The sequence below is a fragment of the Protopterus annectens genome, chromosome 6.part1 (assembly GCF_019279795.1).
Source record: "Protopterus annectens isolate FY-2018-M chromosome 6.part1, PAN1.0, whole genome shotgun sequence".
NCBI lineage: Eukaryota > Metazoa > Chordata > Ceratodontiformes > Protopteridae > Protopterus > Protopterus annectens.
In genome coordinates, this window is record NC_056738.1 from 397,612,324 (window position 1) to 397,637,008 (window position 24,685).

Sequence of the window (24,685 nt, forward strand, 5' to 3'; positions counted from 1 at the left end):
ACTTTCTTCCCAACCCCCTTAATTTTGGTTTCTATTGCTTGTGTGTTGTTAACTCAAGGTTCCCTTAATTTGAACTGTTAATAGCAGCAGTCTGCATTTAAAGTGGAACAGCCTTACAAGACTTTCTGCAAATATATAGAGCTGAGTATATTTTTCTGCATTATTCTGTATTATAGAGCTAAATTGTTGCTTAGATATCTGTTGTCTTAGTGTTCTGCAAATATACAGAGATCAGTATATATTTTTTGGGTTTTATAATTTGCACTCTGATTCCTCACATGTCTGTTGAAACTTTCTTCCCCATCCCCCTCATTGTGGATTCTATTGCTTGTGTGTTGTTAACTCAAGGTTCCCTTAATTTGAACTGTTAATTGCAGCAGTCTGCATTTAAAGTGGAACAGCCTTACAAGACTTTCTGCAAATATATAGAGCTGAGTATATTTTTCTGCATTATTCTGTATTATAGAGCTAAATTGTTGCTTAGATATCTGTTGTCTTAGTGTTCTGCAAATATACAGAGATCAGTATATATATTTTGGGTTTTAAAATTTGCACTCTGATTCCTCACATCTCTTTTAAAACTTTCTTCGCAACCCCCTTAATTTTGGTTTCTATTGCTTGTGTGTTGTTAACTCAAGGTTCCCTTAATTTGAACTGTTAATAGCAGCTGTCTGCATTTAAAGTGGAACATCCTTACAAGGCTTTCTGCAAATATATAGAGCTGAGTATATTTTTCTGCATTATTCTGTATTATAGAGCTAAATTGTTGCTTAGATATCTGTTGTCTTAGTGTTCTGCAAATATACAGAGATCAGTATATATTTTTTGGGTTTTATAATTTGCACTCTGATTCCTCACATCTCTGTTGAAACATTCTTCCCCACCCCCCTCATTGTGGTTTCTATTGCTTGTGTGTTGTTAACTCAAGGTTCCCTTAATTTGAACTGTTAATAGCAGCAGTCTGCATTTAAAGTGGAACAGCCTTACAAGACTTTCTGCAAATATATAGAGCTGAGTATATATTTCTGCATTATTCTGTATTATAGAGCTAAATTGTTGCTTAGATATCTGTTGTCTTAGTGTTCTGCAAATATAGAGAGATCAGTATATAGTTTTTGGGTTTTATAGTTTGCACTCTGATTCCTCACATCTCTGTTGAAACTTTCTTCCCCACCCCCCTCATTGTGGTTTCTATTGCTTGTGTGTTGTTAACTCAAGGTTCCCTTAATTTGAACTGCTAATAGCAGCAGTCTGCATTTAAAGTGGAACAGCCTTACAAGACTTTCTGCATATATATAGAGCTGAGTATATTTTTCTGCATTATTCTGTATTATAGTGCTAAATTGTTGCTTAGATATCTGTTGTCTTAGTGTTTTGCAAATATACAGAGATCAGTATATATTTTTTGGGTTTTATAATTTGCACTCTGATTCCTCACATCTCTGTTGAAACTTTCTTCCCCACCCCCCTCATTGTAGTTTCTGTTGCTTGTGTGTTGTTAACTCAAGGTTCCCTTAATTTGAACTGTTAATAGCAGCAGTCTGCATTTAAAGTGGAACAGCCTTACAGGACTTTCTGCAAATATATAGAGCTGAGTATATTTTTCTGCATTATTTTGTATTATACAGCTAAATTGTTGCTTAGATATCTGTTGTCTTAGTGTTCTGCAAACATACAGAGATCAGTATATATTTTTTTGGTTTTATAATTTGCACTCTGATTCCTCACATCTCTGTTGAAGCTTTTCCCTACCCCCCTCCCTATTCTGGTAGTAGTTTAAATTTGGTGGCTTTTGCAGGGACCGCCCCACTGTAGATTTGATCTAGGACACTCCCACAGTCCCATCTCTTTGCCGCATTCTGCCTTATAAACCCTTTCTGCACTTGCTTTTAGTCCTTTTTAATTTAATTAAATTTTTTCAAACTGTGTGTGGACTAATATTGCTGCATACTCAAGTGTGCCAGCTTGCACTGCATGTGAATTGTTTTTACTACTGTTTTTGCTACTTTTCTGAAAAAAAATTGTAAGCCTATTTCCTACCTTTCCTGTAATTAGTGTTCCAGATACAGATTTGCTGTATCCAGGACTATTTGTAAGCTTCTGAACCCCCAAGCCTTTCTGTGTTGGAGGGACGCCTTCTAGCTTATCAGTGGGAGTGGTAAGCACTAGGTAACCTGTCTACCACATAAGGAGTGGTTCTGGCCCAGAATTTGTAGTTATTGGCCGTTTGGGCGGTCTTCCATCTCTCTCAACTTTCTAATTTGAAGGCCTGCATTTGCACTTGTTTCTGTCCTGTAACTCCTGGGCCCATCTCATTTTCTCACTCAAAAAAAAAAATCTGCTTTTACTGTATTTGTGTTTCTTCCTACTTTATTTTGCTTTTGCGTCATCTTAAATGTACTCAATTGTATTTATTACTGCTTGGTAGAACTCATTCTAAGCCTTTTAGTTTAAGCACTTGGGCTACAGACCAGGTGTTTTACATTAGGAAGGTTTGTGGTCTGCACTGTGGTGGCAGGACAGGTAGCTTACATCCTTCTATGTTGGGAACTGCTGACTGAGGGCTCAGTGTCTGTTATTCTAAAAGTGTATTAATTCTGTTTTAAGCACTTGGGCTTCAGGCCATTTATTTTACATTAAAAGGGTTCGTGGTCTGCACTCTTGTGGGAGGAGAGGCTGGACTCTGCCCTTCTATCTGGGAATTTCTGGTTAAAGGCTTATAGTGCCTGCATATCTAAACTGCTTCTTACTGAAATTGGTACACCTTGTTTGCTGTAGCATAGACTAGATCCAGGCCTGCGGAATCTAGCTTTGTTTGTATAACCTGAGCACTAATCCAGGCATTCTTTAAAGTATTCAATTGTATTTATTACTGCTTGGTAGTAACTTGATTAAAGTGTAGCTATCATTCTAAGTCTTTTGGATTAAACACTTGGGCTTCAGACCAGTTGTTTTACATTAGGAAGGTTTGTGGCCTGCACTGTGGTGGCAGGACAGGTAGCTTACATCCTTCTAAGTTGGGAACTGCTGATTGAGGGCTCAGTGTCTATTATTCTAAAAATGTATTAATTTTGGTTTAAGCACTTGGGCTTCACGTCAGTTGTTTTACATTAAGAAGGTTTGTGGTCTGCACTGTAGTGACAGAACAGGTAGCTTACATCCTTCTAAATTGGGAACTGCTGATTGAGGGCTCAGTGTCTGTTATTCTAAAAGTGTATTAATTCTGGTTTAAGCACTTGGGCTTCAGGCCAGTTGTTTTACATTAAAAGGGTTCATGGTCTGCACTCTTGTGGGAGGAGAGGCTGGACTCTGCCCTTCTGAGCTGGGAATTTCTGGTTAAAGGCTTATAGTGCCTGCATATTTGAACTGCTTCTTACTGAAATTGGTACACCTTGTTTGCTGTAGCATAGACTAGATCCAGGCCTGCTGAATCTAGCTTTGTTTGTATAACTTGAGCACTAATCCAGGCATTCTTTAAAGTATTCAATTGTATTTATTACTGCTTGGTAGTAACTTGATTAAAGTGTAGCTATCATTCTAAGTCTTTTGGATTAAGCACTTGGGCTTCAGACCAGTTGTTTTACATTAGGAAGGTTTGTGGCCTGCACTGTGGTGGCAGGACAGATAGCTTACATCCTTCTAAGTTGTGAACTGCTGATTGAAGGCTCAGTGTCTGTTATTCTAAAAGTGTATTAGTCCTAGTTTAAGCACCTGGGCTTCAGGCCAGTTATTTTACATTAAGAAGGTTCGTGGTCTGCACTCTTGTGGAAGGAGAAGCTGGACTCTGCCCTTCTGAGCTGGGAATTTCTGGTTAAAGGCTTATAGTGCCTGCATATTTGAACTGTTTCTTACTGAAATTGGTACACCTTGTTTGCTGTAGCATAGACTAGATCCAGGCCTGCTGAATCTAGCTTTATTTGTATGCTGCTTGTTTGTTTGCTTGTTATTTCCCTGAAACGCTAATTCCACCTAAAATGTGGCTTTTCAGTGCTTCTGTGGATCCCAAGTGATATCTGCATTGCTTACTGTACTTATTTCCATGTTTCACTTGAAAGAAAGTTACTGTTTGTCGTTTTTGCATTTAAGTTACTTGAAACACATTGCATTTAAGTTACCTGGCACTTGCTCACTAAAGCAATTATATAAGTCAGCACTAAAATATTAAAAGCACTACACCCTCACAAACTCCCCTTGAGTATCTCGTTCCCCATTGGCCCTTTTTTTTCAATTATACAGGAATTCCCAATACTATTCTAGCATGTCCAAAGGTCAGTTGTCAATCTCCTCTCCGGTCCAGCTGGTGAATCTCGGAATCTTGAGGCAATGTTACAACTGCCTCATGTACACAGACAACCCTCTCCTCCTCCCAACAAATTCCAACACATGTGAGAGATGCAACCATATAGCCATACTGGAGGCTAAGCTCTCTCAACTCAGTACTGGCAAAACCAGTCATGAGGAAAAGGAAACCACACTCACTACAATTCCAATCTCACATAGACCTACCACGACAGCAAACCAAACACATAAACACACAAAAACGTACTCGGAGGCTCTAAATAAAAATCTGCCTAAGCAGCAGAGACCTCCAAAGCAGACACTCAAGCAACTGCTACCCCAAAACAAAACTCGTGCAACACATAGCTCACAAAGCCAGTGTGCCGAACAGTCACAGCCCTTAAGGCTAAACAACACACCTGATACACTTGTAATAGGTGACTCTATCGTCAGGCACACTGACATCCCGCTCACCAGGCTGAACAAGGAGAAGGTCACGGTGAGCTGCCTGTCGGGCGCTAGGATCCACCACATAACACAAGCACTCAGGTCACTCCAAGGCAAGTACAAATATGACTCAGTCATTGTCCATGCTGGTGTGAATGACCTGAGACGTACCTCCCTGGACTACATGAAAAGAGTCATAGAGGAGCTCTCTGAGCATGTAGCCCAGGCCGGTATGACCCTGACCTTGAGTAGCATCTTACCCTCACCAAGAATGATGCCACAATATGAAGACAAGATGCTCAATTTCAACAATTGGCTTAAGTATTGGTGTAATTCAAAGGGGATCCAATGCCTGTCAGCCTGGGATGACATGCTCGACAAGCCACGATGCTTCGCTAGGGATGGCTTGCACCTGTCACCCCTGGGCTTTTGGATATTGGCAAAGGCTCTTGCTACCCCCATAGTGCCTTTTCTAGGCAAGGCTCAAAAGACAAACCCACCTCCATAGGTATCACAAGGGATAAGAAACTAAGAGTAATGCTACTCAATGCCAGAAGTCTAAACCTCAAGATGCACTTTTCGAAACTCTCCTTAGCATGGAGAACATCGATATCTGTGCAGTAACAGAAACCTGGTTCAAGGCTCCCGAGAGCACCCCAGCACTACCAGGTTATACCTCATACCATGCTTTTCGGCCCCAAAACTTGGACTGTACTACAAAAGGAGGGAAGGATCAAGATTCGTCAAAGATACCCACACCTCCAGGTTGGTGGCACAGCACGAAGCATCAGGCACTATCCATGTGCAACTAACAGTGGGTAAAACTGCCTTCCAGTTTATAGCCTGCTACAGACCACCCTCCCAAACCCAGGAACCCCACTCGGCCTTCCTGAGAACACTGGAAAATATGAAGGTCTCTCCAAACACCATTATATTGGGCGACTTCAACTACCCAAACATAGACTGGGAGCATTACTGTAGCTCCAGCACCCTAGCCCAAAGGTTCCTAGAATTTATAAGCTCAGATGCTATGGAACAACTTGTTACCACTCCCACAAGAGGGGAAAACATACTGGACCTGATCATCACCAACATGGGGACTCTATGCTCCAGACTAGAAGTGTATCCCTCACTGGTAAGATCAGACCATAAACTAATCTCACTGGATATTCACATCCCGACTCCACCCCCTGCCCTGAAAACCACAGTGAAAAACTTCTCTAAAGCAAATTTCACACTCCTCAAAACCGAGGTGGAATCCTTCAAAGCCCCCGGGCCTGTGAAAAATATGGCCCAGACCGCAGAATCCTTTATAAACGCATTCTATGAACACCTTCAGGAATGCATGTATCATGCAATCCCAAATAAAACCAAGACCCAATCCTCCAAAGGCAGACGTCCTGTCTGGTGGACCCCAGCCATAAACAAACTATACAAGAGAAGGAGGAAGCTACTATATGATAGAGCAAAATCCCAAAAAGGGAAGGCATCTCCGATCAGTATTAGCAAAAAACTACGGGCACTCATAAAATCGTCTAAGGCCAACTTCGAGAGAAAAATTGCACAGGACACTAAGGATAATCACAAGGCTTTCTTTAGTTATGTTAGGAACCTGGGTGAGAATTCCCAGCTATGCTCAGAATTAGTCCAAAATGACAAAAAATACACCGAACCCACAGACATTGCCAACATCCTAGCTGACAGGTTCATCGCAAACCCCCCCACCAAAAAGGCAAATATTTATCCCAGCAGAGTGCTGCCCCCCCTGACATCTCAGATGCTCAGGTAAGAGCTGCCCTCTCCAAAGCAAAAAACACAGCATCAGTGGGACCAGACAGTGTCCCGGGCTGCGTCCTACATGAACTCCAAGAAGAGCTAAACCCAAACATAAAACTATCTCAGCCTTACTACAGGATATGTACCCAAAGAGTGGCGTACAGCAACAGTGGTCCCTCTCCACAAAGGTGGTGCCTCAACAGATCCTGGAAACTATTGCCCCATAAGCCTGACTAGCTTGGTCTGCAAAGCTATGGAAAGGATCATCATGGACCTCATAAATAAAGATATCGGGGACCTACAGACACTGGATCCTACCCAGTTCGGCTTTGTTAAGGGCAGATCCTGCCTCTTAAACCTGGTTGATTGCTTTGAAACAGTCACCAAAGCCATTGACGAGGGGAAGGTGATCCACACAGCCTACCTGGACCTCGTAAAAGCCTTCGATACAATACCCCACTCGGGCATTATAGATAAGCTCACCAGCTTAAATATAAACCCCTATGTCACTAGATGGGTTGCAAACTGGCTCAAGGACAGAAGCCACATGGTTAGAATTGCTGGAGCCATGTCAGACTCCAAACCAGTTACAAGTGGTGTCCCCCCAGGCTCAGTCCTGGGACCTCTCTTGTTCGGTATATATTTCTCGGAGGTACAGGCCAACATGGAAGGACTGTGGCTGACTAAGTTCGCAGATGACTGCAAACTGGGCACCATAATCGACTCTCCAGCCGACACACGCATCCTCCAAAAGGGCCTCATAGAAACAGACAACTGGTGCTAGAGCCATGGCCTCAAGCTAAACGCCAAAAAGTGTATAGTCATCCCCTTTGGCAAAAACAAAGTGCCCACAAATTACCACATAGGTGGTAATCCATTAAGTACAGAAAACGTAATTAGGGACCTGGGGACCCAAGTTGATAGCAATCTCTCATTTGACAACCACGTGGCCAAAGTGGTTAGAAAAACATTTTATATAGCCCACCTAATCATGAAGGGATTCACATCTAGATCAGGGGAGGTCATCGTGCCTCTTTACTCATCCCTCATCAGGCCCATAATTGAGTACAATGCCCCTTTTGGGATGCACCCTACCAGACACCTGCAGCAACTGGAAAGACCCCAAAAGTACCTCACCAAGAGGATCATAGGGCTCAAACAGATGCTATATGCTGCCCGGTTAAAGAAACTCCAGCTCTACTCAGTGGCATACCGCCTGCTCAGAGGCGATCTATGCCTGACGTATAAAGCCATGGCCAACCCAGAATTAATGGACATGCTGCATCTCAGAAAATCCAAATCCCATCGAGCTACGAGCTCGAGAGACTTGAACCTCAGCACTGAAACAAATAGGACATGCTGGAGGGACAGATTCATAACCCAGAGGCTCCCTTCACTCTGGAATAAAATCCCAGTACAGGTTAGGCAGAGTCCCTCATTGACTCTCTTCAAGAGGAATCTTGATGAGTGGATGGGAGATCATAGGTTTACCCCGGGTATCACTTCTGTGTCACTGTTAGACAGAGGCACAGTATACTAACCTCGAAAAAGGGCATAGCAAAATTAATTTAAAATGGGTGGCGAAAGCCAAACACACTCTGGCTAGACTTATAAATGCCCTAGGGCAGATAGCCTAGTATGAACCTATGAACCTAAAAAATAAACATTGAGTTACAGTAAAGAATATAGTTGTTGGAACAACTATACCGTCATATGGTTATATTCAACAGTGGTTAATGCAGTAATCACACATTATGGATAAGAACATAGATAGTAGTTACTGTAAGTTGTCTTAGAGGATTCAAATTCAGTGTAAACTTGTTAAGTGAGCCTAACCAGGTTTGGAACAGTTACATACCTAAGAACTGTTTAAATGGGACCAGAGGAGTTTTCTGAAAATATTCTTGTTTTCCATGGACATTATTATATCTACAGGGATGGAATTTCATATCTTTGCAACAGAAGTGGAATGTAGGGAGTCCCCAGAGTTATTGTTGCTTTCGGCAATGTCAGCCAGGGCTTTGTTGGTGGATCTTAAAAAGCATTTGTTAGAGTTGAAGTGCAGGAACTCTGTCAGGATCATACAGAATTTGGTGGGTGGGATTAGTCTTTGTTGGGGGTCTGAAAAGTCATGTTTCAGGCTGGGCAGTAAGCAGATCAGTATGTTATTTGTTTCCATAAAAGCAGTGTTCATGGCCTTTTAGTGTTTTGAGAACCTGTTCATGGGAGATCTGAGGGCAGGGTGTAGATGTAGATAGGAGATCTATGAATGTAAGAATGGAGGTGGGATGATGTTAGAACTACATTTTTCCATTTGGGATTAGTGCTTCTGTTTTGTTCCTGTGAAAGAAGAAGCAGAGGGATAGATATAGCATCACAACCAGACACCAGAAGAAGAACTTCAGCAAATAATTGGAGAGTAGAATGCAAAACTGAAGCCACATGGGATGAAAATGAGAACGGATAAGGCAGTTGTAGTGCCAGCAAATGGGGGAAATCAGAAGAAGCTGAGAATGGAGAGAAAAGGGAAAACAGTGAGGCAGGTTAACAGCTTCAAGTACCTAGGGGAGGGGGTGGTTGTGGAGAAAGGAAGTGTTGAATGAGAAGGTCAAAGCTAGAATCGGAGGGGCTGCAGTCAACTGGCACAGAATGTCAGGGATAGTGTGTGAAAAGTATGGTGTACAAAACAGTGGTACAGAAACCTTGTGAAGGAAAAGCAGTTGAGGAACATAGAGGTAATGGAGGTGAAGTGCCTGAGACAAATGGTGGGATGTTCACTGTGGGACAAACAAAAAATGAGGACATCAGAACAGAAGCCCAAGTAGCTTCATTTGCAGAGAAGGTCACACCATCTGAACAGATTGTGGTGCTTTGGGCACATGTGTAGGAAAACATAAGGCAATCTGATGAAGAAGATTTGGGAGAAACAGGAAGAAGGCAAGAGGAAATCTGGGTGTCCAACAAAGTGTTGCATGGACTGTGTGAGGGAGAACCTGTGGCAGTCAGGCATGATTTTGAAGAAGGTAAAAAAGTGGCATTGAATCAAGAGAGACAGCAAACATTGATGTGATATTCTAACCCCATGCAGAAAACGAGAAAAGGGCCGTTGATGATGATGATAATGATGAGAGAGTGACTTCAGTGTTGCCATACTACAATATATTCTGACATTAAATGTAGTTTAAAACAGTATTGTCAAAGGGGCATCTTTTTGCATAATGCCTAAATCTTTTTATATGATAATTATATTAAGTAAACACTAAGTTATAAAAATATATATTTTTGCACACCTGATGTGTTTATTTAAGCAGAGTTACATGAGACTGAATCACAAATTCTTGAAAACAAAAGACTGAAACTATGTTTTCATAGTAGTAAAACTACACTTAAAAATATAATTTATCCCAAGGTGCTGGGAGAGGGGGAATAAAACATCCCACAATAAAAGAGTACATTTTGTTGGCTTGTTTTAATATTTCAGTATTTGGATTTCAATATTTTGCACTTCAATGTTTTGTGATTCAGTTTTGTGCATTTTAAAATTCTGCTGTGATATTTTATTAATTTTTCTCTGTCTATATGTGCAACTGTTTCCTGCATTGAAAATGAAGCATTGTAATTTTGTTCAGCTACACTGCTGTGTAGTTCTGAATGACAGTAAAGTTTTCTTTGACTTTGACTTGACTTGTGTAGCCTTCTGCTTGTCCCCTCACTGATTACTACTTGTGTCTACATGGTCACTCGTGTTCTGTATTACAAGACACAGTAACAAGCGATTGCTCCTTTTTAAACCTCACAATAAGATGGAAGCATACAGCCACACATTTCAAACTCTCTTTCACTGAGAAATGGAGATATCACTGTGCATCACTTCTATACTGCAGCCAAATAAGGAAATGGTCATTTACTTACACTCTGCTCTGTTTCTCCTTTCCTGCTGCATTCTTTGTTTTCGGCTACTTCCAATCCTTTCTGATGCTTACCACTCTCAGGTAATTCTCTTCTTTCTGTCTGGGAAGGGAATGATACAAAAATGTCTTTTGTCCCTTCTATGCTTGAGCTACTTTGCTGTACCTATTAAAATAAAATAGGAAGTAATATGTAATTTAAATGTATTTATAAAATGGAATGATAATTTGTTTAGTCTGTCTGATGTTTCAGCCCTAATTGTGGCCTTTACATAAATAGAAAGATATACCAGTCAATGACTACTACTACTACTACTAGCTGACTAGTGTTACCTGAGTCACTGAAATGGTTGCTTATATATAAATGTGATTTTGATTTCACTTGGGTTCTTGCAGGTTGCACCAGTTTCCTCCCACATCCAAAAAACATGCAGTTTGTGAAAAGCCAGTTCTTCAAACTCACCATAGGTATGCATTTTGTGTGTGTGTGTGTGTGTGTGTGTGTGTGTGTGTGTGTGTGTGTGTGTGTGTGTGTGTGTGTGTGTGTGTGTGTGTGTGTGTGAGGGAGACAGTGCATGTCTTTTTTTTAGACAAGTACCCTACCCTGGATTACTGCACCCACTAAGGACCAGGATAGCTCTAGATCCCTTGTGACCCTGAAGTGGATAAAGTAGGTATGCGCTTTTATCTGCTTGTAAAAGTAAGTTCTATTAAGTAAACAAATTAGAACAGACACAATTTGTATTGATTTCCTAATTACATTTTCTTACATATAAAACAAAACTGAAAGAGTTTTATTTTTCAAATATTTATTGGCTGGTACTTGAGACGTGTCCCTGTTCATTTTTCTGTTCATGTGCAATTATTATTCTGCCTGTACCGCATGTTACATTGTTGCACTGAGATATGAAACAAGTAATTGAAGTGAGTATTCCTAGATGGGTGGGAGAATTCTGGAAGCAGAGCACACAGGATTATGATCAGGTCTATAATCATAATCAATATATTATGTGTTCAAGACATGGATGTCTAGAAGTTCACTTCATGATTGTAGTGGTTACAGGAAAAAGGATATCTGTAAGAGCACAAAGTGTTCTACAGCTTTGAAAGTCGCAAAGTACTTAGCACTACCATATAGACATCAGGTAGAAGCAAAGTGTCCTTTTCATGAACTAACAGCTTTTAAAACTGTTATATTCTTTACTTTGTCACAGTTTCAAAGTGTGGCAGAGTTAAGAATCTGGCCGCTTTTAAGGCTGTTTTAGCTTCTGCCTCTATCCTGTGGTGGCAGGCACTGTCACAGCGATGCTCTGTCATTTAAAGGTGTTTAACACAGATTGTTATGAGCAAGATTCCAAACGTAACCTGCTTATTATATGTTCAAGACATGGGTGCCAAAAAATTCAGCTTTGGTCTCAAGGCAAATCTTGGCATCGATGTTGAGAACACATAATAACAGGCTATGCTTGGAGACCCAATCATAATTCTTAGTAGTACATGCAGCTTTATCTGCTCTATGTACTACTAGTTACTAAATTAAAATAAAACACAATGTTTTCTGTCTTTCAAAGCCGTAAAGCACTTAGTGAGCATTGTCAGAAAGACAGTAACACATTCTCTTTTATTACTGAAAGTCAGGAGCACATTTCCAGTATAGACAGCAGGCAGAAACAAATCTGTTCTTAATTCTGCCACTGTCATTTTCTGGTCAGTACTAGCAGATTTAACTGCCTAGCATAATACTAGATCTTAACAAGTGAAGTGGGGGTGGGTGCTTAACAATTGATAAGATCGCGTCACTCGCTTTAGAAGTGCTTTACTGATTTGTCTTTTTCTGGATATCAGAACATAACCACCATGCTCTGTGCACTACAAAAGCTTGTTGAGTACCTTTCTTAACTCAGAAAGGTACCTAACGCGCCTGCCTTTTTCCTAATTTTGGAGCATAATCATGGTACTCCATGCAGTACAATGTATTCTTTTCAACAGCTAGATCCTGTAAGATCCATGCCATAATAAATATTTTGGCTCTTGAAATAATGGGAAAATTACTAACAAACCAAAAGAAATAAAAGGAGAAGCAATAAGAATGCCTGAACAGTCCACATAAGCCCATAAAAAAAGAGAATCCGAACTTCATAAATATTCAAATATATTTCTTGAGTTATAAAATTGCATACATTTGAATCTTACATTGATATATTCAGATATAGGGTGGCCACGGTGGTGCAGCGGTTAGCATTGCTGCCTCACAGCAAGAGGTTCTCCGGTTTGATTCTCGGCTAGGGTGCCTTTTGTGTGGAGTCTGGATGTCCTCCCTGTGGTTGTGTGGGTTTCCTCCCGCATTCCAAAGACATGCAGTAGGTGGATTGGATACTCTAAAATTGGCCCTAGGTGTGTGTGTGTGTGTGTGTGTGTGCCTTCTGTGGAAGGTTGGGCGCTGGGCCGGCAACTTGACACTGTAAAACTCCACTGCCAATCATGAGCGGACAGAAGATCCGCTGTGGCGACCCCTAACTGGGAAAAGCCGAAAGAAGATTGATATATTCAGATATGTTATGTCCCCTCAAATAAAATCCATTTATATACATACACAGATATGTATACAGATCTCTTACTGCATCCTAATGTCTGATCTGTGCAATTACATTATTCAGTATCAATTTGAAGCAACAAAGTTGCTTGAAACATAATTTCTCGTTGTATATAGATAACTTAGTTCTAAAACAGTCAAGCGAAAATATGTTTTTCTTGTTTAAAATATTTTATAAATTACAGAAAATAATGTATATGTGGTATGCCATTCTACATTGTAGAAAATATAAATATAACATCAAGATGATTTAAATATATATATCTTTCCTTCCCCCGCCCCCTTCCCTGGTCAAAAATCCATGCATTTAATAACTGAAAAAAGAGTGAACATGCCATACATTCAGTTTACACTGTATGTAAAATGTGATGACCATTTGTAAATGGTAGGTAGTAAGTCCCATTAGTGTCATACACGGTTTTGAAAACTTGGTTGTATTGTGGTGTTAAATTGTTTGTGGATAACTGAAAAAAATACTTTTTATCTATATGATCCTTGTATAATGGCATTAACAAATATTTAGTTTCAAATCTTTTTGAGTTTTACACTACCACATATATGTTGGGGTTATCCCACCAACCTTGTATCTGGTGCAGAGCAATCCACAGCCATGGCAGCACATGGGATGATGGGGCAGCACATGGGGGCTCATTGGTAAGATTTCTGCTTCATAGCCATAGAGGAGAGTGTTCATGCTTAATTTAAGTGTGGAGTTTGCCTCTTATCTCATAACCACATGGCTTTTCTCAGATAAGACAGTTTTTCTCCATCATAACAAATGCATACTGTCTGACTGGCTACAATGAGCTGTTCCTATTTTTTTATATTGTATTAACCATTGCCCTTGTGGCAAAGGTTGTGGTTGAAGATGGTCTGAGAGTTGTAAGAATGATTTTATCTGTCATATGGTACTGCGTACAGCCAGTTTTTGATAGCTTTAATTTTTTTCTGTTCATTTATTTATTTTTTTCTGTTTAGAATGTAATTACACTTCTCCCAACCATGTACCCTAAGTTTCTGGCATCTGTCAGGCAAGGCTTACTTTTGGTAGCATTAATAGTAATCCCTGGTTGTTATAAAGAGTCTAGCACAGTGTGACAAAAGGAGGCACTGCCAGCACAGCTAGCTGGAATTTTGTAAATAATTATATGTCATTTGTGAATATCAAACTGATTTATATAAAATGCTTGTGTTACAAATGTATTAGAACGATATGTGATACAAGATGCTGGTGTTGCAAATGTATTAGAACTGTATGTCATGTGCTGATTTGTGCAAATGTTTGTGTTGAAAAGGTATTTGTAAAGTGCTTGTGTTTGAAATGTATCCACAGTGTGCCTTACTGGAGAGAACAGAAATGTACATGCACTACTGTAACTGTTTAAATGTATAAGTTTTAACAGAGGAAACTGGAGGGTTAGCCTCAGTCCAGCAAACTTTAGAAAATATCTGAAGATAAATCACTTTATAGGCAAGGTCATAAAAATGCTATCTCACAGGTTTCAATGCAGCCAGAGACACAAAGTCTGTACTAGGAAGCTTTCTGTATTGGCTTTGGGGTGAACTAATTACTACTGAGGAAGCATGGAGATATAAAATTGTTTTATGACTTCCAGCACCTGCCAAAGATTTGAGCAAAAGCCCTTTTGTGTATATTTTTATGGGTAGGTGCTAAATACTGCCAGCTGCCAGCAATGAGGTTTGCATGAGAACTAGAAGTCAGGTGAGCAGAAATTATGTCATTCTGCAAGTTATGCCAGAAGTAATAGTTTAGACATTATTTTGAGAAGTCTCTTAGTGAGACAAACAATTCTGTATTCTGTCTTGGGCCTGACAACAAAAAGAAGGAACATTCACCACATCATCTGCATAAGTAAGGTATTAGGAAATTGTAATTCTCTTAGATTTAGTCATGAATTTAGTGAAGCTTAGTTTTGATATTGTTTTTCTTTATTTGTCTGTGCCTGTCCTTTATTGTTATTTTAAATTTTTAAATATTTCCTGTGGTTTTGAACTCTGATGTCACTTTGAATATATACTTAGTATTTTATTGCTATTTTATTATTTATTATTAAATATATTTAAGCCTTTCATTGTGGCTGACCTTTGTAGAGATATTTAAGTTTTGAGAGTACTTGCATATTTGTTTGGTGGCAGTGTGTGGGCCACTCCTAATAACATTGCTCTTGGTCAAACTACCATTTGTATTAATATTAATATTGCACAGTAAAATTGGACACCCTTTGTTAAGGGCCTTAAAGTAGCTGGCAAGGGGTTCTGGTGGCACTGATAACTACCTTATAGTATGGGCAGAAGGGGGCACAGCTAGTAAACCTGTGCCGGCTTTTCCCAGGTGTGTGTGTGTGTGTGTGTGTGTGTGTGTGTGTGTGTGTGTGTGTGTGTGTGTAAATCAAATCTCCAAGAGTGTGCATGTGTCAGCTACTTGGGCCAGTACACAAAGCACTAGTTAGACAGAGAGAGTGTTGGAGGACTTGGTTTGGAGCCCTGGCTATGGACTCAACTCTATAGTTGTGCCAGGGGGGAGTTTTACTGAGAATCTTGAGAGAGAGGGAGAAACCAGTCCTGGACTGACTGTGGTCTCTGTGTGCTCTTAAGGGAAATTGCACTTGATGCAGAGAGCTGCATCTGGAAATACTGTGTGTGTATACCTGCTATCCCCCAGTGAACACTCCCCGCTGTTGCCAGTGGTGAGGATTGAGGCTCCTTGATTACTGGCCCAGAGGTGGAGGGTCATTACCTATTGGTTGGCAGTGGTGGGATATTTACATCACATATCGGTTGGCAGTGGTGGGACCACCACATCACATTTGGTTGGCAGTGGTGCTATCACCACATCACATATTGGGCTTCAGTGGTGTGGATATTGAAACCCTGTAGCCTGTAAACAGTGGTCACTAAAGAAGGTGTTTGCACTCTCAAGCAGCCACATGATAGACATTCAGAGTTTCATATCTCAATAGTTGTATTTATTTATTTATTTTTTGTTTGCTTAGTTAGCCAGGGAGAGCAGGCAAGGATGTCAGCAGAGGATTATGGCAAGCTGGCAAGGAACCAGTTGGCTGAGATGTGCCAAGCCAGAGGACTGGTGCATGTCAACCTGACTAAAGGGGAAATGATTGCAGCCTTAGTCGCAAATGCATCACAGACCAGCAACTAGGAAGACAGCCAGACTGGCCCTGGGGATGTACAACTCTTAAAACTGGACAATCCAACTTTTCCTCAGAGGAATTAAAAATCCCTCTGGACTTAAAGAGACTTGAACTGGAGGCCAAATGTTTGAAAATATATTCAGTAGAGTGACTGTGGCATTTGGAGTCTGAAGAAAATGAGAAACTGTGATGTTTGGAGGCTGAAAAAAATGAGAGGCAGAGGCAGCTTGAAAGGGAAATGCTGACTCTTTTCCAGGGTCATGGAGGTAATAGGGAAGGGTGTAACCAAAGCCCAGAAGCAATAAAGGTCAGTGAATTTCTTCCATAATTTATAGAAGGTGATCATTTTGATAGTTTTATTCATATGTTTGAAAGGATATGTAAACAGTATAATGTTGACCAAGGGCTCTGTGTGCGATTCCTGACCCCCTTACTCCATGGTAAAGCTGTAACCGCTGTTTCTAAATTGTCTGATTCTGTCTACTTAAAGTCTAATAGAGTTAAAAATTGTTTATTGGAATGCTTTAAGTTAACACCTAAAGCTTATAGAAAAAAGTTTTGTAAGCATAGATGCAAGGCAGATGAAAGTGTGTGTGACTATATTGCTGAGTTAAGCACTTATTTTCATAGGTGGGTGAGTGGGTGTCAGGTCACCACTTTTGAAGGGCTGGTAGACCTTTTGGTGAGGGAACAAGCCCTTAGCACTTTGCCTGAGGACATGAGAATCTGCTTGGCAGATAGGGAATGCAACAGCACAGATGAGCTGGGGAAAAAAGGAGACCTATACCTAGCAAGCAGGGCATCACTGCACAGGAAGGGGATACCCACTGCTACACCTGGGTATAAAGGAATCCATGGTGGGTAGCCTAAACCACCCCAACAGAGTCTGCCAGTAACAGGTGAAGCCACTAGTTCAGGTACACAGCCAGGATCAAGGGTTAAATGCTTTAAATGTAACCAGTGGGGTCATGTAGCATGTAGATGTCCATGGAGGCAAGGGGGGGACAAATGATGGGGGAGCCAGCAAGTGGGAATAACAGAATGCCAGCTGTAAGTTATTTGGAGACAAAGGTACCAAGCTACCACTAGATGTTATATCCTGTCTTAGTAGATGGGAAGCAGGCCGTTGCTAAGAGAGACACAACCTCTGACCTAACCATTGTGAAGCCTGCAATGGTTAAAGAGGCAGTCTACCCAACTCAGGGCTTTAGGAGGGACCCCATTCCAAATAAGTTTGGCTAGGATTCCTCTTAACTGGGAGGGAGAAAAAGGAAGCAAGCAAGCAGGTGTGTTTGAAGATATCCCTGCAGACCTCCTGACAGGGAATGATTTTTATAATGCAGTACCTTGTGTGCATGCAGCTACATGCAGTCAGACTTGGAGACAGGCATGTGGGTCTGGTAGCCTGGGGGGCTCCAGATTGACCGCACATTTGAAGCAAGGACTGGTGAGGTGGCTACTTCAAGGAGGGAACTACCCTCTAGTAGTGAGACTGAAGGTAAGCCACAGCTGCTAGTCAGTACTGATGTTCCCTTGGACAGAGTGACTGCAAGGACAGAGGTGAGTAGTAGTAGTACCCAGGCTGACAGTGAGGCACTACTATCAGATGATACCAGACTTCCTGTGGAAGAGGAGCTGGGAAGGATTACAAACCTAGAACTGTGGCAGGCATATCTCTCAGACCCTACATTACAAGGCTCAAGGGAGGTCGCTAGGGGAGGTGCCTAATTCTCAAGGAAAAGGAGATTCCGTATACTAGAACAAAGGGTTACTGTATAGAGAATGGACCACTGAGTGAGGGCTAGAGGGTGAGAGAATATAGCAGTTGGTAGTGCCCAGAGCCTACTGTCTGGCACTTCTAGCCATAGCCCATGAAAAAGTGTACCAAGAGATGTATTACGCAGAACTTTTATTTTCCTGGAATTGCAAGAGATGTAACAGGGTACTGCAGGATCTGTGGGCAGTGCCAGAAAGTAGGCAAGGCAGGAGACAAGGTCAAAGCTCCTTTGAAGCCTTTGCCTGTGATTGAGGAGCAGTTTCAGAGGGTAGCTATGGATATTGTGGGGCCTCTGAGTACCCCAAGTTCCACAGGGAAGAAGTGTATTCTAGTGATAGTAGATTATGCCACCAGATACCCTGAAGCAGTGGCTCTGTCCTCCATTGAGGCAGAAAAGGTGGCAAATGCTTTGCTAGAGATTTTCAGTAGGGTAGATTTCCCAAAAGATATACTGGCTGACAAGGGTGTAATTTTCATGTCAGACCTACTGGCTTTTTTCTGTGGAAGCACTCTGGGGTGAAGCACCTAAAGTCCACCCTATCACCTCCAGATTAATCGTCTAGTGGAGAGGTTACACTCTACACTAAAGAACATTCTATAGGCATTTACAGACCAGTTTAAGAGGAAGTGGGACAAATATTTGCTCCATCTGTTGTTTGCTTACAGATAGGTGCCCCAGGAATCCATAGGTTTCTCACCCTTTGGGTTGCTGTATGGGCATAGGGTGAGGGGACCTCTAGATTTGATTTGCGATGAGTGAGTGGGTGAGTGTGAATCCCACAATGAGTCTGTTGTGGCATAAGTCCTAAACTTCAGGACAAGGCTCAGGGAACTCATGGGTTTGGCCCAGGAGAATCTGGCAGGTGCCCAGCAACAGAAAAAGGTCTGGTATGACAGGGATGATTGAGCCAGAGAGTATGCTGTGGGGCAGCAGGTTATAGTTCTCATTCCTGTCAGACACAATAAGCTGCAGGCAGCTTGGGAGGAACCCTTCAAAGTGGTAAGGAAAGTCAGTGATGTTAACTACATGGTAGAACTTCTAGGTAGGAGGCAGGGGCACAAACTGTACCATGTTAACATGATGAAACCTAACCATGATAAAGAAGCCCTTGTGCTGAGTATTTGCAGTGGATGGCAGGAGGAGTCTGAGAGGTTCTGGTGACTGATCTCAGTGAAGCCGGGACTGACACCTCAGTGGAAGGAGTAGCAATGTCCCAGCAGCTATCCCCTACCCAGGTTCAAAAAATCCAAGCAGTGTTACAGAAGGTTGGGGGCATGTTAACTGGGAAACCAGGGTGTACCCACCTGGTGCAGCACCATGTGGATATGGGACCCCAAAGCCATATTAAGCAGGCCCCTTACAGGGTGCCTGAGAGAGTCAAACAGACTCTGAGGGAGGAGATGAAGGAAATGTTAAAATTTGGGGTAATACAGGAGTCAAGCAGTCACTGGGCCTTCCCAGTGGTGCTGGTAGCAAAGAAGGATGGCAGCACCAAGTTCTGTGTGGATTATGGGAATCTAAATAGCCACACAGAGTCAAATGCTTATCCCATGCCTAGGACAGATGAAGCTTTAGAGCAGCTGGGTGTGGCTAAGTATCTGAGCTCTATTGATCTTACCAAGGGCTACTGGCAGCTGCCCTTGGCTCCCAACGTTAGGGACAGGTCAGACTTTATGACCCCTTGCAGCTTGTATGAGTTCATAAAGATGCACTTTGGGATGAAAAATGCCCCGATAACTTTTCTGAGGCTGGTAGATCATATTCTAGCAAGAGCAGGAGATTTTGCCCTTGCTTACCTGGATGATATTGCCATCTATGGCCATTCCTTGCAAGAGCACCTTCAGCATGTCAGGGAGGTGCTGGGCAGATTACAGAGAGCAGGGATGACCATTAAGTCAGTAAGTGTCAGTTGGGTATGGCAGTGGTCTCCTACCTAGGATATAGAGTGGGGAGTGGTAATATCAGGCCAGAACCTGCTAAAGTGGACGCCACTGAGGCATGGCCTGCCCCTGTTACCAAAAAGCAGGTGAGGGGATTCTTAGGAAAAGTTTGCCTCGAATTATAGTACCATGGCTGCTCCTGTCACATACCTGGCAAGGAAAAAGAGGCCAGATAAGGTAGTGTGGAACCCAGCATGTGAGCAGGCATACAAGAAGCTTAAATTAACTTTACAAGGACCCCCTGTGTTAGTCCAGATTACAGCAAAGAATTTGTTGTGCAGGTGGATGCTTCAAACCATGGGGTGGGGGTGGTACTCAGCCAGGATTCCTCAGAGGGAGAAGAGCACTCAGTGGTATATCTCAGCCATTGGCTCCAACCCAGAGAAGAATGCTATGCAGCTGTAGAAAAGGAATGTCTAACCATGATATGGGCACTGCAGAAACTTTAGCCTTATATGTATGGAAAGACATTCACTGTAGTTACAGACTACAATCCCTTAACATGGCTACAATGAGCCAGCCATCAAAATGCCATGTTACTAAGGTGGAGCCTAGGGTTGTAGGCATATAATATAACAACGCAGCACTGCACTGGGGTTAGGAATGCCAATGCAGATGGGTTCTTAAGACAGGGTATGGGTAATGTACTTCCAGATAGGCTCATCCCTCTCAAGCAACATTTCTCATGGGGCACTTGAAAAACTACATTTAGTCTTCAAAGTGGGAAGAGGTATGCCAAAAGGAGGTACTGCCAGCACAGCTAGCTAGAATTTTGTAAATAATTATATGCCATTTGTGAATATCAAATTGATTTATACAAGATGCTTGTGTTACAAATGTATTAGAACTGTATGTGATACAAGATGCTGGTTTTACAAATGTATTAGAACTGTATGTCATGTGTACATTAAACGGATTTGTACAGATATTTGTGTTGAAGAGGTATTTATAAAGTGCTTTTGATTGAAATGTATCCACAGTGTGCCTTACTGGAGAGAACAGAAATGCACATGCACTATTGTAACTGTTTAAATGTATATGTTTTAAGCTGTGAAATTAAATCACTTTATAGGCTAGGCCATAAAGATGCTTTTTCACAGGTTTCAATGCAGCCAGAGGCACAAAGTCTGTACTAGGAAGCTTTCTGTATTGTCGTTGGGGTGAACTAATTACTATTCTGGAAGCAATGAGGTATGAAATTGTTTTATGACTTCAAACACCTGCTAAAGATCTGAGCAATAGCCCCTGTGTGTGTGTTTTTATGGGTAGGTGCTAAATACTGCCAGCTGCCAGCAATGGGGGGGGGGGGGTTGCAGGAGAACTAGAAGTCAGATGACCAGAAATTATGTCATTCTGCAAGCTATGCCAGAAAATTAATATTTTAGATATTATTTTGAGAAGTCTCTTAATGAGACAGAACATTCTGTATTCTGTCCTGGGCCTGAAAACAACAAGAAGAACCATTCACCACATCATCTGCCATGCTCTATTAAGTTATTAGGGAAATGTAATTCTCTTAGATTCAGTCAGTAATATAGTGAAACTTAGTTTAGATATTGTTTTTCTTTATTTTTTTTCTGAGTCTGTCCTTCAATGTTATTTTAAATATTTCCTATGGTTCTGAACTCTGATGTCACTGTGAATATATACTTAGTATTTTCTTGTTCTTTTTATTATTTATTATTAAATATATTTAAACCTTTCATTATTGGCTGATCTTTGTAGAGATATTTAAGTTTTGTGATGCTATTATACATCCTGATGTGTTTATATGTATTAAAGCATCTAAACAAAATACCCCACCTGCTTGTCATCTATGTTAGAGCGGGATAAGCAACATGGTGTTGAAGCGGTATGTCTAAAGGACATGGTGTTAGAGGTGGCATGGCTAAAATGACTTAAAGCACTTGCTTGAACTGGTAGAGTATACAGCAGTGAATCATCCCTACAATGTGCATACTTCACAAAACATGTCAGGAATGAATTTTAGATATTAAAACTTGCTCAGCACTATTTCTTATTCATGAATTGTGCACAAATTGTGCCATTCCAAATAGAACCAAGACACTCTCCTCCAAAAAAGGAAGCCAATCTTGTAGTCCCCTGCCATAAACAAACTATACAACAGAAGGAAGAAACTGTTACAGAAAAGAGGAAAATCCCAGGATGCAAAATACTCCCTTACCAGCCTCAGTAAGAAGCTGAGATCCCTCATAAAATCCTCAAAAACTAGTTACGAAAATAAAATTGCCAAAGATTCGAAGGACAACCACAAGGCATCCTATAATTATGTCAAATATCTAAATGCCAATGCTCAGATCTGCTCTGAGCTACAACAGAATGGCATTAAATATACTGATCCCAAGGATATTGCCAATATCCTAGCAGATCAATTCAGTGCCAACGTCACCCCCCTGTCACCCCCTAAAGGGCCAATCTCAACACCAAAAGATTGCCAAATTCCAGTAATCACAGCCACATAGGTAAAAAAACGCACTCTCCAAAGCTAAGAATACAGCATCCATGGGACCAGACAACATCCTGGGCTGTGTACTACACAAACTACAAAATGAACTGGCATCTCATGTAAGTGTCATGTTTAATCATAGCCTCACCTCAGGCTTTGTGCCCAACAAGTGGTGCACAGCTACAGTTATTCCACTCCACAAGGGGGGATCCAACTTGTATCCCAGGAACTATCGACCCATCAGTCTGACGAGCTGATCTGCAAAGCCATGGAACGCATTATCATGGAACTTATAAACAAAGACATTGGCAACATTCAAACACTGGACCCTACCCATTTTGGCTTCGTAAAGGACCGATCTTGTCTCCTCAACCCGATTGACTTTTTCGAATCAGTCGCCAGAGCCGTGGACGAGGGTAAGGTGGTCCACACAGCCTATCTGGACCTCGCCAAGGCCTTCGATACCATCTCCCACTTTGGAATCATAGATAAACTTACTAAGCTGGGCATTAATCCCTATGTCACTTGATGGGTTGCCAACTGGCCTACTGACAGAACCCACACTGTAAAAGTAGCAGACTCAAAATCCAGCTCCAGACAGGTGACAAGTGGAGTACCTCAGGGTTCAGTCCTGGGACCGCTCTTGTTTGGCATCTACTTCTCTGAAGTACAGACCAGCACTAAGAGACTCTGGCTAACAAAGTTCGCAGATGACTGCAAACTGGGAACCATTATTGAATCCCCAAATGATGTCGATATTCTACAAAAGGGCCTTACAAAAACAGATGCTTGGTGCCAGAGCCATGGGTTCAAGCTAAATGCCAAGAAATGTATAGTTATCCCCTTTGGGAAAAAACATGTACCCATGAATTATCACATAAGTGGCAGTACACTAAACACCAGAAGTGTGATAAGGGACTTCAGGACACAGGTGGACAGTGGTCTCACCTTCGATAACCACATTGCCACAACAGTTAGGAAATCCTTCTATTATATGGCACACCTCATCACTAAGGGCTATTCATTCAGAAAAAGGAGGTCATTGTCCCACTGTACTCATCCCTCATTAGACCCATTATAGAGTACAATGCCCTATTTGGTATGTACCTCACAAGACATCTGCAACAACTGGAAAGGCCACAGAAATACCTCACTAAAAGAATCACAGGCCTAAAGCAGATGCCTTATGCTGACCGTCTAAAAAAACTCCAGCTATGCTGTGTCGCATATCGCCTATTCAGAGGCAATCTCTGCTTAACATACAAGGCCATGTCAAACCCAGAGCTGTTGGACATGCTACACTTAAAGAGATCCCAATCCCTCAGAGCCACATGCTCCAGGGATTTAAACCTGGTCATCACAAAAAAATAAAACATGCTGGAGGGCTAGGTTCTTGACCCAGAGACTCCCCATACTCTGAAATAGACTGTCCATACATGTCAAGCTGAGCGCCTCTTTGGCCCTTTTCAAAAGGAACCTTGATGATTGGAAGGGAGATAGGAAATTCACACTGGGGATCACGTCAGTTGCCCTGCTAGACAAGGGACCATGGAAATCAATATTCTGGGAAGAAATAGCAAGGGAATTGTTATGGCTAAGCTTGTATAGGCCCTAGGGCCATTAGCCTAGTACCAACCCATGAAACAAGGCATAGAAATGTTCTAAATGATATTCACATAAACCAATATGCATGATATTGAAAAAAATATTGGAATTACTATGGAAAATGTTTGAAATAAAGTCTGAATTGCAGAAAATGAATAAAATAAAGGGAAATGACTGCATTTTTGCAAAGCATGTATTTTTTGTATTAAGCAAAGATATCTGAGTTATCAGAAGTGTATAAAGTGCTCGCATGTTTGTGCAGTATTATAGTAAAGTTATTTCACAAAGTACAGTCATTACAGGGCATATTTTGTAGAATACAGCCATTACAGAACATATTTAGCAAAGTACAGTATTTTGAAGAGTTTATTGTGCATTTGAATGTTATTACAAGCTCACAGAACAGTTTGTTCATATACAATTATAATGGCCATATTTTCAGTGTGTTTGTGCATACTTTGTGGGCATGGCAGATGGATTTCAAAAACTCAGTGCACTGGAGAGTGTTTGAGCAAGAGTACAACATTTTCATACAGGCTGTATTTTCTGATAAAGATGACTGTACAAAGGCATTTATTCTGCTTAATTTACCTGGATTAGGAGCCATAGAAAAGAACGTTCATTTGTGTGTGCACCTGCTATTTATACTGGAGAGGGGGAAAACTGTCATATTGTTGTACAGGCTGAGTCAAGGGAGGACCCAAAGTACTTAAAATGTAAATT

The 24,685-nt window shown here is 41.4% G+C and overlaps 1 protein-coding gene across 1 annotated transcript in view; it reads right to left on the reverse strand.

The window, feature by feature from the left end:
- Nucleotides 1-24,685, reverse strand: part of LOC122805298 (girdin-like) — a 1,431,879-nt gene that overhangs the window by 243,528 nt on the left and 1,163,666 nt on the right. Inside the window, exon 22 of the mRNA XM_044075386.1 lies at nt 10,414-10,575. Coding sequence (XP_043931321.1) covers nt 10,414-10,575 — 162 coding nt within the window. The remainder of the gene's footprint in view (nt 1-10,413; nt 10,576-24,685) is intronic.